Raw genomic sequence first — 13731 nt, forward strand, 5'->3', positions numbered from 1 at the left:
CATTCTTTTTTTCAATTTATATTAAAGGCAGAAATTTCCTGTACATTTATGTCTTGCAGAGTTTGTACAACTGAAAGTGCTAATAGAGAATTATCCAAAATTCTGACTAGTTCGTTCTTAATATATATGATGCACCATCAATTGATACAAATTGTCAAAAGTCAGTGAAAAATCTGGAAAATCTTTTCACTCAGTCTGCTAAATATATTCATTAAGTATTGACTTTTAGTAAAATGAGTTCTAATAAATATAGTAGAGATCTATTTATTTTTTTATTTTGGTCATATCAATTTGTTGCTACGGTGAGTCTCACCTGTAGGACCACAGTATCTTCTGGTGTGTCATGACTCATAGCTTGCCTGAGGAGCCTGTGCACTGGCAGATGAAACTCAGAGTAACAAGAGGCTGACTCAACCCAAATAATACATACCTATATATAGAGAGAGTGAGAGAGAGATTTAGATTCAAAATTGAATATGGTACTTATGTTTAGGCACCAGAATATAGTATGGTATCATATATATATATATATAAATACGTATATATATATATATATATAATATATATATATATATATATATATATATATATAAATACGTATATATATATATATAAATACGTATATATATATATATAAATACGTATATATATATATATATATATATATATATATATATATAAATACGTATATATATATATATATATATATATATATATATATATAAATACGTATATATATATATATATATATATATATATATAAATACGTATATATATATATATATATATATATATATATAAATACGTATATATATATATATATATATATATATATATATATATATATATATATATAAATACGTATATATATATATATAAATACGTATATATATATATATAAATACGTATATATATATATATATAAATACGTATATATATATATATAAATACGTATATATATATATATATATATATAAATACGTATATATATATATATAAATACGTATATATATATATATATATATATATATATAAATACGTATTTATATATGTAAGAGATCCTGGAATTCAACGTGGAAAATTATAAGAATACCTCATATATTCAAATTTTTACTACACTTGCAAATTTCCACCACGTGCAGCCGCAATTATTTAAAGAATAGAGTTACTTCCCCTCGTTCACTTAACGTTTCCTAATTTTGTTTATCTCGCATCTTAATTGCTTGATCAGTTCCACTTGACAACTGATATTTAAGAGAAAATCCAATCAAATATATACATGATTGGTAATTAACTGTCTGAAGAATCAGATACAGCATTTTTCATTTTGTTGACTTGAAAAATATGAGTTAACGTTTGTTGTAAAGAGGAAGAAATTCTCTTGAAGCTGACTTGAGTTCTCACTACTTCAGCATATTCTCCCATTTTCCTCGTTGTGATGGTGAATACATAGTGAAAAGTAATGTTTTTTTTTTTTTTTACTTCGACGGAATTTGAACTCAGAACGTAACGGGGATCTATTTCAAAACGGTGGCACCAGTTTTCATTAATGTTTTATGTAGTGTTTTTGGTACCGAAAGACTTTCAAACTTCGTATACTTATCTATTTTGTGTTATAGAACAGAAAAATATTTTTGTATTCGAATTTATTTCATGTAAAAAATTGTCTTATTTCGATAATTTCTACTAATCACTGACGTCTATTCAGTTGAAAACAGTTAGCGCTGTAACGGTGTATATCGTATTAATCCCCTAACCTTAACCCTAACTAGACTGTTAACCCTAACCCTAAAACTAACCCTAACTCTAGAATCCGAACTCTAAAATTGTTACACACATAGATACGCACAGCGTAATTTATTATATAAACAATATATGCGTATAAATTACGATTAAACCGGATGAAATATGTCACAGGGAATAACATTTTTATGACCGCCCAGCAGTAACTCTATCCAGCTGAATAGACGTCAGTGATTGGTTGAAATTACAGAAATACGACAACTTTAACATGGAATAACTTGCGATGTACGTTTTTTTGTTAAGAAGACTAAGAGTAAAAGATGTTTTATATGACACATTCTACCAGTGTCCCAAGTTTCAAAGTGTTTCGTTAAGAAAATACTGGTGCCCCCGTTTTGAAATAGATCCCGTAACGGCAGACGAAATGCTGCGAAGCATATCGCCCAGCGTGCTAACGATTCTTATTTCTTTATTGCCCACAAGGGGCTAAACATAGAGGGGACAGACAAAGGGATTAAGTCGATTATATCGACTCCAGTGCGTAACTGGTACTTATTTAATCGACCCCGAAAGGATGAAAGGCAAAGTCGACCTCGGCGGAATTTGAACTCAGAACGTAGCGGCAGACGAAATACCGCTAAGCATTTCGCCCGGCGTGCTAACCACTCTGGCAGCTCGCCGCCTTTACAAATTGAAATGTGTATTGGCTCTGACCCATCGCCTTCGCTTACAAGTTACCAATGAGGCGCTTTTCAGGGTGAGCCATGTTATACATTAAATTGTGGCCCCTATCTTTTACATATAAGGTAATTTTTTTAGTATACACATCTCGTTTTCTAGATAAGAAATTGTCTCCATGTAAATCTTAAAATGTAATTTTTTCTGTTTATGAGAAAACTAGAAAAATAGGGTTGATGATAATAACAATAAAAGTGAGGAAGTAGAATATTCAAGAAATCTCTTTCAAAAACTATTAAATTTATAAAAATACAGCCGCAATTAATTAAAGAATAGAGTTAGTTCCCCTTGTTGATTGTAAAATCTCTTCCTCATTTCTTGTTCTTGTTACGCACCTGCACTGCTTGATCAGTTCCACTTTACAACTGATATTTAAGAGAAAACCCTATTAAATATATACATGATTGGTAATTAACTGCCTGAAGAAAAAGATACGGCATGTTTCATGTTGACCTGAAAAATATAAATCAATGTTTGTTGTAAAAATCTAGAAGTTCTATTTGAAGCTGTCATTGTCCAGTCTGACTTACATTCTCAATACTGCAACATATTCCTCGTTGACTCTTTCTCTCCATATCTATTACTATGTAAGTATTTATTTAAACATTTCCTTTATATATGTGTCGTATTATTTACATTTATTTGTTTCGATTTGTTGGGTAATTTAATAGAAAGAATCTCACTAAACAAAGACGAGATTACATGAAAGTAAGGCTGTTCTTTTAATACTTTCATTGCGTTGTCGTTTTCTTTTAGACATTTCATTGCACTTTTGGTTATTTCCTATATTTGTTAACTTCGGATCTATATCTTGCTTAGATAATATTTCTCTTTCTTTCTGACGTGTAAATTTGACAATTTCGTTAAATGCGAGAAAATTACGATGTAATTCATAAGAAATGGGGAATGTATAAAAATACGAGTGTGCACCTGAAATACTGAAACGAAAGCGAATATCCGTATAGAGAGGAAATGGAACGGCTTTTATGTGAAACAAGAAGTCTATATTTCTGGTTGTTCTTCTGCAACATTAAAAGTTAGAATTAATATCGTTTTTTTCTTTGTGGAGTGCTGCTTTAAGCACCTAATATCGTCACATTTTTTTATTTTGGGGAACTTTCAGAAATTTTTGCGTACGAGAATTCATTCGGTCATGCAAAAAAAAAACAAACTACGAGCTATTTAGCTGTTATTTTTCGCACATCCCACGACCACCTGATACCGTCCTAGTTTCTCGGTCACTGAGGGTTTTCGAGATCTTTTTCCACATAAATACATTCGTCGTAAATTTGCACTTTTGAATATCTACCTTTTAAACATATTTTATGCCTTATATTATTTTTCTATTCTTTCAGATAATCACATGAAATTGGCTAAAAAGTATTTTTTTACTTTTAAAGAATCTTCAATATGTATCATACTTGAAAGACTCTGCAAAGATATTCTACAAACGTATAACCCTGCTTCTATAAAACGTTGCTGAATTACTGTGAAATATTTCCTCTGAGAGAGAAAGCATTTCTTTCCTTTAGTGTCTGAAATGTGCAAGAGACAATTTTCTGTTTTAAGTATACTTTGATGAATTTACAAAAGTATTTGCAACATTTCTAAATATTGATTAAGATCACATTTAGAAGAAAAGTGATATCTGTTTGGAATAAACTATAAAAGTAAAGAGAAGAAAAATATTGATATATTTTGGTGAGAGGAGAGACATTTTTGAAAAGTTATTCACGTATAAAATTTGAAGGATTGGCTTTATTTTTCTTAAAGAGATGTTGGAAGAATTAGGAAAATCATCACATGACTGTGACATCTGCAAAGAGTCATTCCTAGAAAAACGTAAATCCAATAAAAACCAAGAGATTCATACAAGTGAAGAACCATATCCCTGTGATATCTGTGGTAAATCATTGTCTGACAGGACAAGTTTAAATCAACACAAACGTATTCATACAGGGGAGAAACCCTATCACTGTGATATCTGTGGTAAATCATTCTCTCAGAACAGTACCTTAACTCAGCACAAACGCATTCATACAGGTGAGAAACCATATTCCTGTGATATCTGTGGTAAATCATTCTCTGTTGGCAGTACTTTAACTAAACACCAACGTATTCATACAGGAGAGAAACCATATGATTGTGATATCTGTGGTAAATTATTCTATGAAAGAAGTAACTTAACTACTCATAAACGGATTCATACAGGGGAGAAACCGTATCCTTGTGATATCTGTGGTACATCATTCTCTCATCACAGTCATTTAATTCGACATACACGTATTCATACAGGTGAGAAACCATATCAGTGTCATATCTGTGGTAGATCATTCTCTGTTGGCAATAACTTAACTAAACACAAACGTATTCATACAGGTGAGAAACCATATTACTGTGATATCTGTGGTAAATCATTCTCTTCTGGAAGTGACTTAATTGAACACAAACGTATTCATACAGGTGAGAAACCATATCACTGCGATATCTGTGGTAAATCATTCTCTTCTGGAAGTACCTTAACTAAACACAAACATATTCATACAGGTGACAAACCATATCACTGTGATATCTGTGGTAAATCATTCTCTCTTGGCACTAACTTAAATAAACACAGACGTATTCATACAGGGGAGAAACCATATCGCTGCGATATCTGTGGTAAATCATTTTCTGATGACAGTAGCTTAACTAAACATAAACGTATTCATACAGGAGAAAAACCATATCGCTGTGATATCTGTGGTAAATCATTCTCTGATGGCAGTAGCTTAACTAAACACAAACGTATTCATACAGGGGAGAAACCATATCACTGTGATATCTGTGGTAGATCATTCTCTGAAAGCAGTAGCTTAACTACTCACAAACGTATTCATACAGGGGAGAAACCATATCGCTGTGATATCTGTGGTGCATCATTCTCTCAAAACAGTAGCTTAACTACCCATAAACGTATTCATTCAGGAGAGAAACCATATCACTGTGATATCTGTAATAAATCATTCTCTGAAAGTCGGCATTTAACTAGACATAAGCATATTCATTCTGTAAAAAAATCCTAATCACTGTGATTTGTGGTAAATCATTCTCACAAAATCCTTGCTTACTTAAACACAAATGCATTCCTTATGAAGTGGATCCATAACACTGATATTTGTTTATAACATCTCAAAAGGACAAGCTCGTATCTCATAAACACATCCACAGAAGATAGAAACTATATGAATGTAATATCTATAGTAAATCTTTCATTTGAAATGATCCATTAATTAATCAAAAGAGCATTGACAGAGGAGGGAAATCATATCACTGTGATATTAATGTGAAAGATGTAATATTTCCCTCTTCTGTCAATGTTCTTGATATTTGTGTTGAACCAATCTATGAAAATGAAATTTTAATATTTTCTCTACATCTAAAAGTTTGTAATTCCTATTAGGAAATGAAACACATGTAATGCTGAATAAATAATATCAAACTTTTTTTCCAGTTTCCTTATTTGTTATGTAATTACTCTGTAAAAAATATTATCCAAACCTCACACAAAACTAATATACATCTATATGTAATAAACAGTTTGTTTGTTCAGCTGTTATGCTTTTGTTAGTTAGAGAAGTGGAGTAATAGAGGAAAGGAGGGAAGAATGAAGAAAAGTGAGTGAGAAGTAGAGAAAGGTGATCTTATAATAATTCTGCTTGTCATTACGTTACTTAGCCTGTCTGTAACAATTTCATTTGATTAGAGGAAAAGAGAGAGAGAGAGAAGAGCATAAGGCGAAGATTGAGGCAGAAAGAGAAGTGTGCATGACATGTATTAGGAGGAATGTAATGTTTATTACATGGTTTAAAAAGTTAATTAAAACTAGTGGTATAGAAGAGAGTTAGGAACATGATTATAGCAGATGGGTGATTTATTTGGGTTCCACAAGTAATTAATGATAAGCTAAGGTGGCGAACTGGCAGGATCGTTAGCACATCAGGCAAAATTCTTGGCTGTGGTTCTCCTGACATGACATTTGCATTTAAATTTCACCAAGGTAGACTTTGTCTTTCATCCAATGGGAGGTGGGGGGGGGTGATGAAAATAAGTACCTGTTTAGCACTTTGGATTCTTGTGAATCCATAGTTTAGGCTAATCAACTCAACACCTCCTGTGGAATTGCTGGCCTTGTGCCAAAATTTGAAAACAATATTAATTCCAATGTCTTGGCCTCGCTTTTGCCCGTGGTAATGCCATGAGCTTGTTGCCTTGCTTCAGTAGGGTTTGTCGTACCTTGTGGTTTGTGACCAATTGAAGTGTTTGGTATTCAATGGATGTTTGTTTTAATTTTATCTTTTTTTTTGTTTTGTTTTTCGTTCCTCTTTTCCCATGGATATTGGATAAACAGCTGAAAGATTATATATGTATTCGTAAAATTAGTAAAGACATAAGTTTTCAAAAGATACGGAGCAAAAAAAAAAAAATTAATTAAGAATGCACCTGGTGGATGAATATAAAAAATATACATAAAAATTATATCAATTAAGAAAGACTATAAGGAATATAGGGAGCGGGGTATGATGGCTCTTTCTATTTGGTTGTCACTTTTCAAATTCTTCTATTTTTGTTCTAATTCGTTTCACCCCACCCCCTTGGAAAATATTTTACCCATAAATTTCTTTATAATTGTAATCTATGACGTTTGAAAGGTATTTATATAAAATTTCATCCAACCCCCCAACCCCATTTTCCTAAAAGTTATGAGGGAAAAACTCGGATTGTGTGAATTTTCCGAAGGCCTCTCATCATCACCCCGCCCCCATTGCTTTCTGCGAAGAAGAAAACGAGATTTTACATGCACACATGAAGCTGGTAAAAATAAATATTTAAATGCAACATTGTTTTTGTTATATATATATATATGTGTGTATATATATATATACCACACACACAATAACAAGCAACCATTAGCGAACCTCTTCCACACGTCAAACAGAACAAGCACGCAATTGACAAGACAACACGTGCTCACGGAAACTAACGGAGAGTTGTTTTTATTTGTCGACTCAAAACGAATGATCACCCTTTTTTTTTTAATGTTGACCTGAAAAATATGAATTGACAATTGTTGTAAAGAGGAAGAAAACCTCTTGAAGCTGTCATTGTCCACTCTGGCTTTCGTTCTCACTACTTCAACATATTCTCACATCTTCGTTCACTCTCTCTCTTCGCATATGCATTACTATGTAAGTATTATATATATATATATATATATATATATATATATAAGCATTTCTATTGTATATGTGTTATATTATGTACATCTGTTTGTTTCAATGTGTTGAATAAGTTAAAAGAAAGAATCTCCCCAAACAAACACGAAATTATATGAAAGCAAGGCTGTTATTTTAATACTTTCATTATGTTGTTTTCTTTTAGATATTTCATCGCACGTGTGATTATTTTCTATATTTGTTAACGTCAGATCATTATCTTGTTTAGATAACATTTTTTTCTATGTTTCTGACATGTAAATTTGACGAATTAAATGCGAGAACATTCCGATGTAATTTGTAACGGAAAAATGGGGAATGTGTAAAAGTACGAGTGTGCACTTGAAATACTGAAACGAAAGGGCACCATCGTCTACAGAAGAAATGAAACGGCTTTGTATTGAAACACTACAAAGTACCTAATTTGACCAACAATAAAAAATCCGTTTATATAATCTTTTAATTAAAAACTAGTCGTCAAAACATAAGAAAATAGCGGAGTTATGATGTAAGCACATGCACCCCGCCCAACTTTTTTTTTCTAATTTTTACAAATTTTTTCGATTCTGTCTTCTGCGTAATGGAATTAATACGATTATGGGCGATCTTGCCCGATTGTGCAAAAGAAAGAACAAAAGAAATATTTTAAATCAACTCCCCCGTCCTAATTCCAAAACTTTCCACTGTTTTTCTATTTTTTTAAATTTTATTTTATAATCCGTGTTACGATAGGAGACTCGGCTGAAATCATCAGATATCTAGTGTCATTGACATGTAGATTCGTGTGTGTATCTATAACAGACTTAATGTCCTGGAGGTGTTATTATAATGGGTGTGTCTACTCTATGATATAAACTTCTTGAAAATAGAGAGATTGGATAAATTTAATAGTTCAGATAAAGGATTACTTCTACAATTTATGAAAACAGAAATGTAAATTTGAACTTCTGAATATCTATCTTTTAAACATATTTTATGCCTTATATTATTTTTTATATTCTTTCAGATAATTACATGAAATCGGCCAAAAAGAATGTTTTACTTTTAAAGAATCACCAATATGTATCATGTTTGAAAGACCCTGGAGAGATATTCTACAAACGTATAACCCTGCTTCTATAAAACGTTGCTGAATTACTGTGGAATATTTCATCTGAGAGAAGAACCATTTCTTTACCTCTGTGTCTTAGATAATTTTCTCGTCTAAATATACTATATTGACGTGTAAAACTTGAAGGATTGATTTTATTTTTCTTGGAGAGATGTCAGAAGAACTAGGAAAATCCTCATATGACTGTGACATCTGCAAAGACTCATTCTTAGAAGAAAGTAAATTCAATCAACACAAACAAATTCATACAGGGGAGAAACCATATCACTGTGATATCTGTGGTAAATCATTCAGTCGAAAAGGTAGCTTAGCTACTCACAAACAGCTTCATACAGGGAAGAAACCATATAGCTGTGATATCTGTGGTAAATCATTCTCTAATGACGGTCACTTAACTCAACACAAACGTATTCATACAGGAGAAAGACCTTATCCCTGTGATATCTGTGGTAAATCATTCTCTGATGGCAGTAACTTCATTCGACACAAACGTATTCATACGGGGGAGAAACCTTATAACTGTAGTATCTGTGGTAATTCATTCTCTAGTGACAGTCATTTAACTCGACACATACGTATTCATACAGGAGAGAAACCTTATCCCTGCGATATCTGTGGTGAATCATTCTCTGTTGGCAGTAGCTTAAATCGACACAAACGTATCCATACAGGGGAGAAACCATATCACTGTGATTTATGTGGTAAATCTTTCTCTGAAAATGGTAGCTTAACTCAACACAAACGTATTCATACGGGGGAGAAACCATATCACTGTAGTATCTGTGGTGAGTCATTCTATCACAGAGGTAATTTTACTACTCACTCAAGGATTCACACAGGGGAGAAGCCATATCACTGTGACATCTGTGATAAATCATTTTCTGTTAGTAGTTGCCTAACTAGACACAAGCGTATTCATGCAGTGGAGAAACCCTCCCTGTGATATCAGTGGCAACTCATTCTATCAAAGAAACTACAGCCTAGAAGATGAGCCTTGTCTTGGAAGATCTGTAGAGCTCAACGAAAATCTCATACAAATCCTGGTGGAACAAAATCCCATCATAACTGTTGAGGAACTAGGAGAGAAGCTTTAATTTGGTCATTCAACCATTCATGGGACACCTGTGCTACACGGAAAACAACCATCTTTGGTTTCAAGACAAAAGGTGTCCTTTCATAAGACTAATTCTCAAGTACACAGCAAGGACGACATTCCAAAAGCTGGAGCAGTTTGAATGGGAAACGATGCCCCACCCAATAATAGTGATTTATGAGGAAGAATTATCGAAGAAACGTTTTTCAAAAAATATCAAAAATATAAAATACAGCCGTAATTCTTTAAAGACTAGAGTTAGTTCCCTTCACTCATAATTAAATCTTCCTAATTTTGGTTATTTCTTACGCATCTTTATTGCTTGATCAGTTCCACTTTACAACTGGTATTTAAGAGAAAACCCTATCAAAAATATATACACGATTGGTAATTAAATGTCTAAAGAAACAGATACAGCATTTTTTTTTATTACGTTGACCTGAAAAATATGAATTAACGTTTCTTGTGAAAAGGAAGAAATTCTCTTGAAGTTGTCATTGTCCACTCTGAAGATGCTGAAGTAGTTCTCACTACTTCAACATATGATCACATCTTCCTCGCTGACTCTCTCTCTTTCTCTCTTCGCATATATATTACTATGTAAGTATTATATTTATAGAAACATTTCTATTGTATATATGTCATATTTCGTACATTTGCTTATTTCGATGTCAATAATCTCACTAAACAAAGACGAAATTATATGAAACTAAGGCTGTTCTTTTAATACTTTCATTGTGACCTTGTTTAGATAACATTTCTCTTTCTTTCTGACATGTAAATTTCACAATTAAGTTAATTGCAGGAAAATTACGATGTAATTTTTGTAAAAAAAAAAAAAAAATGGGGAATGTGTAAAAGTATGCGTGTGCACTTGAAATACTGAAACGAAAAGACAATATCGTACACAGACGAAATGAATGGGCTTTGAATTGAAACACTTGAAAGTACCTAATTTAACCAAAAATAAATATAAAAATCCGTTTATTTAATCTTTTACTCGAAAATTCGTAAATATATATTTTAAAAAATATCGACACGACATATAAAACGATGGCTGAGCGTCATTGATTAAAAACCATCCTCGTTTTTCGTTCAAATGGGTATCGATGTTTATCAATATTACCCACCATGAGCGCATTAACACTGTTTCTTTGTAGCAACCCACGATGTTTTTAAATAAATCCGGTTATTACGCATGCGTAGGTCTTTTCTATCTGTGCATTAAATAGGCTTTGAAGCAGCCTCTCTACATGCTAGAAATAACAGCAATGATGGTGCTAGTCAGTCATCAAATGTTCGTTTCTTTTCTGACTATTCCTCGTGCTTCATGCTCCACAAAATATTGACATTAAGCTGCCCATATCCAAACCTGTGTTGATACGATAGAAGACTGAGATGAAAACATCAGATATCTAGTGTCACTGACATGTATTTTGGTGTGTGTGTGTGTGTCTAGGAGTTGTTATAATAATACATGTGTTCACTCTATGATATAAACTTCTTTAAAATGGTGAGATTGGATAAGTTTAATGCTTCTACAATTTAGCAAAATAGAAGTGTCATAAATTTGCACTTGTCTTATCTTATTTTTCTATTCTTTCAGAAAATCACATAAAATTGGCAAAAAAGTATTTTTTACTTTTAAAGAATCACCAATATGTATCATGTTTGAAAGACCCTGGAGAGATATTCTACAAACGTATAACCCTGCTTCTATGAAACATGGCTGAATTATAGTAAAATATTTCCACTGAGACAAAAAAACATTTCTTTACATCACTTTATGAAATGTGGAAGAGATAATTTTCTCTTTTTAAATATACCTTGATGACTTTACAAAACTATTTGGAGCATTTCTAAATTTTTGACAATTAGCACATTTATAAATATAAAAGTTTGGTATGAAAATGAAAAAAAAGAAAAGTATCCATAAATTTTGGTAAAAGAAGAAATATTTTTGAAAGGCTCCTGATTGGTAAAAAATGAAGGATTGATTTTATTTTTCCAGAAAAGATGTCGAAAGAAGCTGCAAAATCATCATATCACTGTGATATCTGTGGCAAATCATTCTCTAGTAACGCTAGATTAACTAGACACAAATGTATTCATACAGGAGAGAGACCATATCAATGTGATATCTGTGGTAAATCATTCATTGAGGGCAGTAACTTAACTAGACACAAACGTATTCATACAGGTGAGGAACCATATCACTGTGATATGTGTGGTAAATCATTCTCTGCTCGCAGTAACTTAACTACACACAAGCGTGTTCATACGGGGGAGAAACCATATCATTGTAATATCTGTGGTAAATCTTTCTCTGTTGGCAGTAGCTTAAATACACACAGGCGTATTCATACAGGGGAGAAACCATGTACCTGCAATATCTGCGGGAAATCTTTTTCTGATGGCAGTAGCTTATATAAACACAGATGCATTCATACTGGGGAGAAACCATTTCACTGTGATATCTGTGGTAAATCATTCTCTGCAGGCAGTAGATTAACTACACACAAACTAACTCATACAGGGGAGAAACCAAATCACTGTGATATCTGTGGTAAATCATTCTCTACTGGTAGTAACTTAACTACACACAGACGTATTCATACAGGGAAGAAACCATATCACTGTGATATCTGTGGCAAATCATTTAGTCACACAGGTAACTTAGGTACACACAAACGTATTCATACAGGTGAGCAGCCATATCACTGTGATATCTGTGGTAAATCATTCAGTCAGATAGGCAACTTAACTAGACACAAACGTACTCATACAGGTGAGCAGCCATATCACTGTGATATCTGTGGTAAATCATTCTCTGAAAAGCGTATTGTAACTATACACAAACGTATTCATACTGGAGTAAAACCATATCATTGTGATATCTGCAGTAAATTATTCTCACAAAAACATCACTTAATTAAACACAAGTGCATTCGTTATGCAAAGGATCCATAACATAGTGACATTTGTTGTATAACATTCCTTCAGGAAAACCTCTACACATGATTGAAACTATATGAATGTGATATCTATAGGAAATCTTTCATCTCAGATCATCCATTAACTAATCAAAAGAGCATTGTCTGAGGAAGGAAAACACATGAATGATATTAAACCTTAATCATTCTTTCAAAATGGTGAATTAATTCTACAGTCATATTAATATGAATGATATAACTATGCCTCAAGATATTTGTGCTGAATCAATCTATGAAAATGATAAATTATTAAAACAGAAATGCATTGATACAGAAGAGGAACCATATCACTACGATAATGATGATGATCCTCATCATTTAAAATTCACTTTTCCATTCTTCTGTGGATCAGATGGAATTCATTGATGGGGATTTTCTTCAGTCGGATGCCTTTCCCGTCACCCATCCTCAACTGTTTCCAAGGAAGGAAATATTTTCCATGGTGAGACATATTTTACACAGAAGACTGGAAATGAAGAATCGCATCTGTATGACGGTCATTATGGCCATTTACAAGCATCACGTGATATCTGGACAAAAGTACACATACATATGTATGTCTGGAGAATTTCTTAAAGGAAATATTTTACATTTCTTATCTACATTTAAATGTTTGTAATTTCTATTAGGAAATGACACGCATGGAATTCTGAATAAATAATATCAAACTTTTCTCACTTTCCTTATGTAATTATTCTGCAAAAAATATTATTCAAACCTCCCACAGAAATATTACACACATACACACAGACAGAGGTATATATATTAACAGGTTCCTACTTGCAACATTGGCAAAAA

The 13731-nt window shown here is 32.4% G+C and overlaps 1 protein-coding gene across 5 annotated transcripts; it reads left to right on the forward strand.

Annotated features, from left to right (window-relative positions):
• The first annotated feature begins 1067 nt into the window (after nt 1-1067).
• Nucleotides 1068-13606, forward strand: LOC128250990 (uncharacterized). Of its 5 annotated transcripts, XM_089343548.1 has the most exons (4): nt 1068-3068; nt 3837-5514; nt 9081-9779; nt 11982-13606. In XM_089343548.1, exons 2-4 carry the CDS (start codon nt 4257-4259, stop codon nt 12908-12910), a joined length of 2886 nt encoding a protein of 961 aa, XP_089199674.1. In that variant the 5' UTR covers nt 1068-3068; nt 3837-4256; the 3' UTR covers nt 12911-13606. The 5 variants fall into 5 exon arrangements, 4 of the variants coding, with proteins under 4 accessions (XP_089199674.1, XP_089199671.1, XP_089199673.1 ...); XR_016238662.1 differs by lacking the exons at nt 1068-3068; nt 3837-5514; nt 11982-13606 and adding exons at nt 6956-7709; nt 11547-11866 and having other exon boundaries at nt 8743-10540; XM_089343545.1 differs by lacking the exons at nt 1068-3068; nt 3837-5514 and adding an exon at nt 6987-7709 and having other exon boundaries at nt 8743-10540; nt 11547-13606.
• The last annotated feature ends 125 nt before the right edge of the window (nt 13607-13731 follow it).

Source organism: Octopus bimaculoides, chromosome 27, assembly GCF_046866305.1.
Source record: "Octopus bimaculoides isolate indiv1 chromosome 27, ASM4686630v1, whole genome shotgun sequence".
In the NCBI taxonomy this organism is placed as follows: Eukaryota; Metazoa; Mollusca; class Cephalopoda; order Octopoda; family Octopodidae; genus Octopus; species Octopus bimaculoides.

What these genes read in the sequence shown, in the direction of transcription:
- LOC128250990 (XM_089343548.1), top strand. Translation starts at nt 4,257, where the DNA reads ATGTTGGAAGAATTAGGAAAATCATCACATGACTGTGACATCTGCAAA. An exon ending in AAGTCGGCATTTAACTAGAC is followed by an intron (nt 5,515 to 9,080) that starts ATAAGCATATTC and finishes AATTCAATCAAC; the next exon opens with ACAAACAAATTCATACAGGG. An exon ending in TATTCATGCAGTGGAGAAAC is followed by an intron (nt 9,780 to 11,981) that starts CCTCCCTGTGAT and finishes CTGCAAAATCAT; the next exon opens with CATATCACTGTGATATCTGT.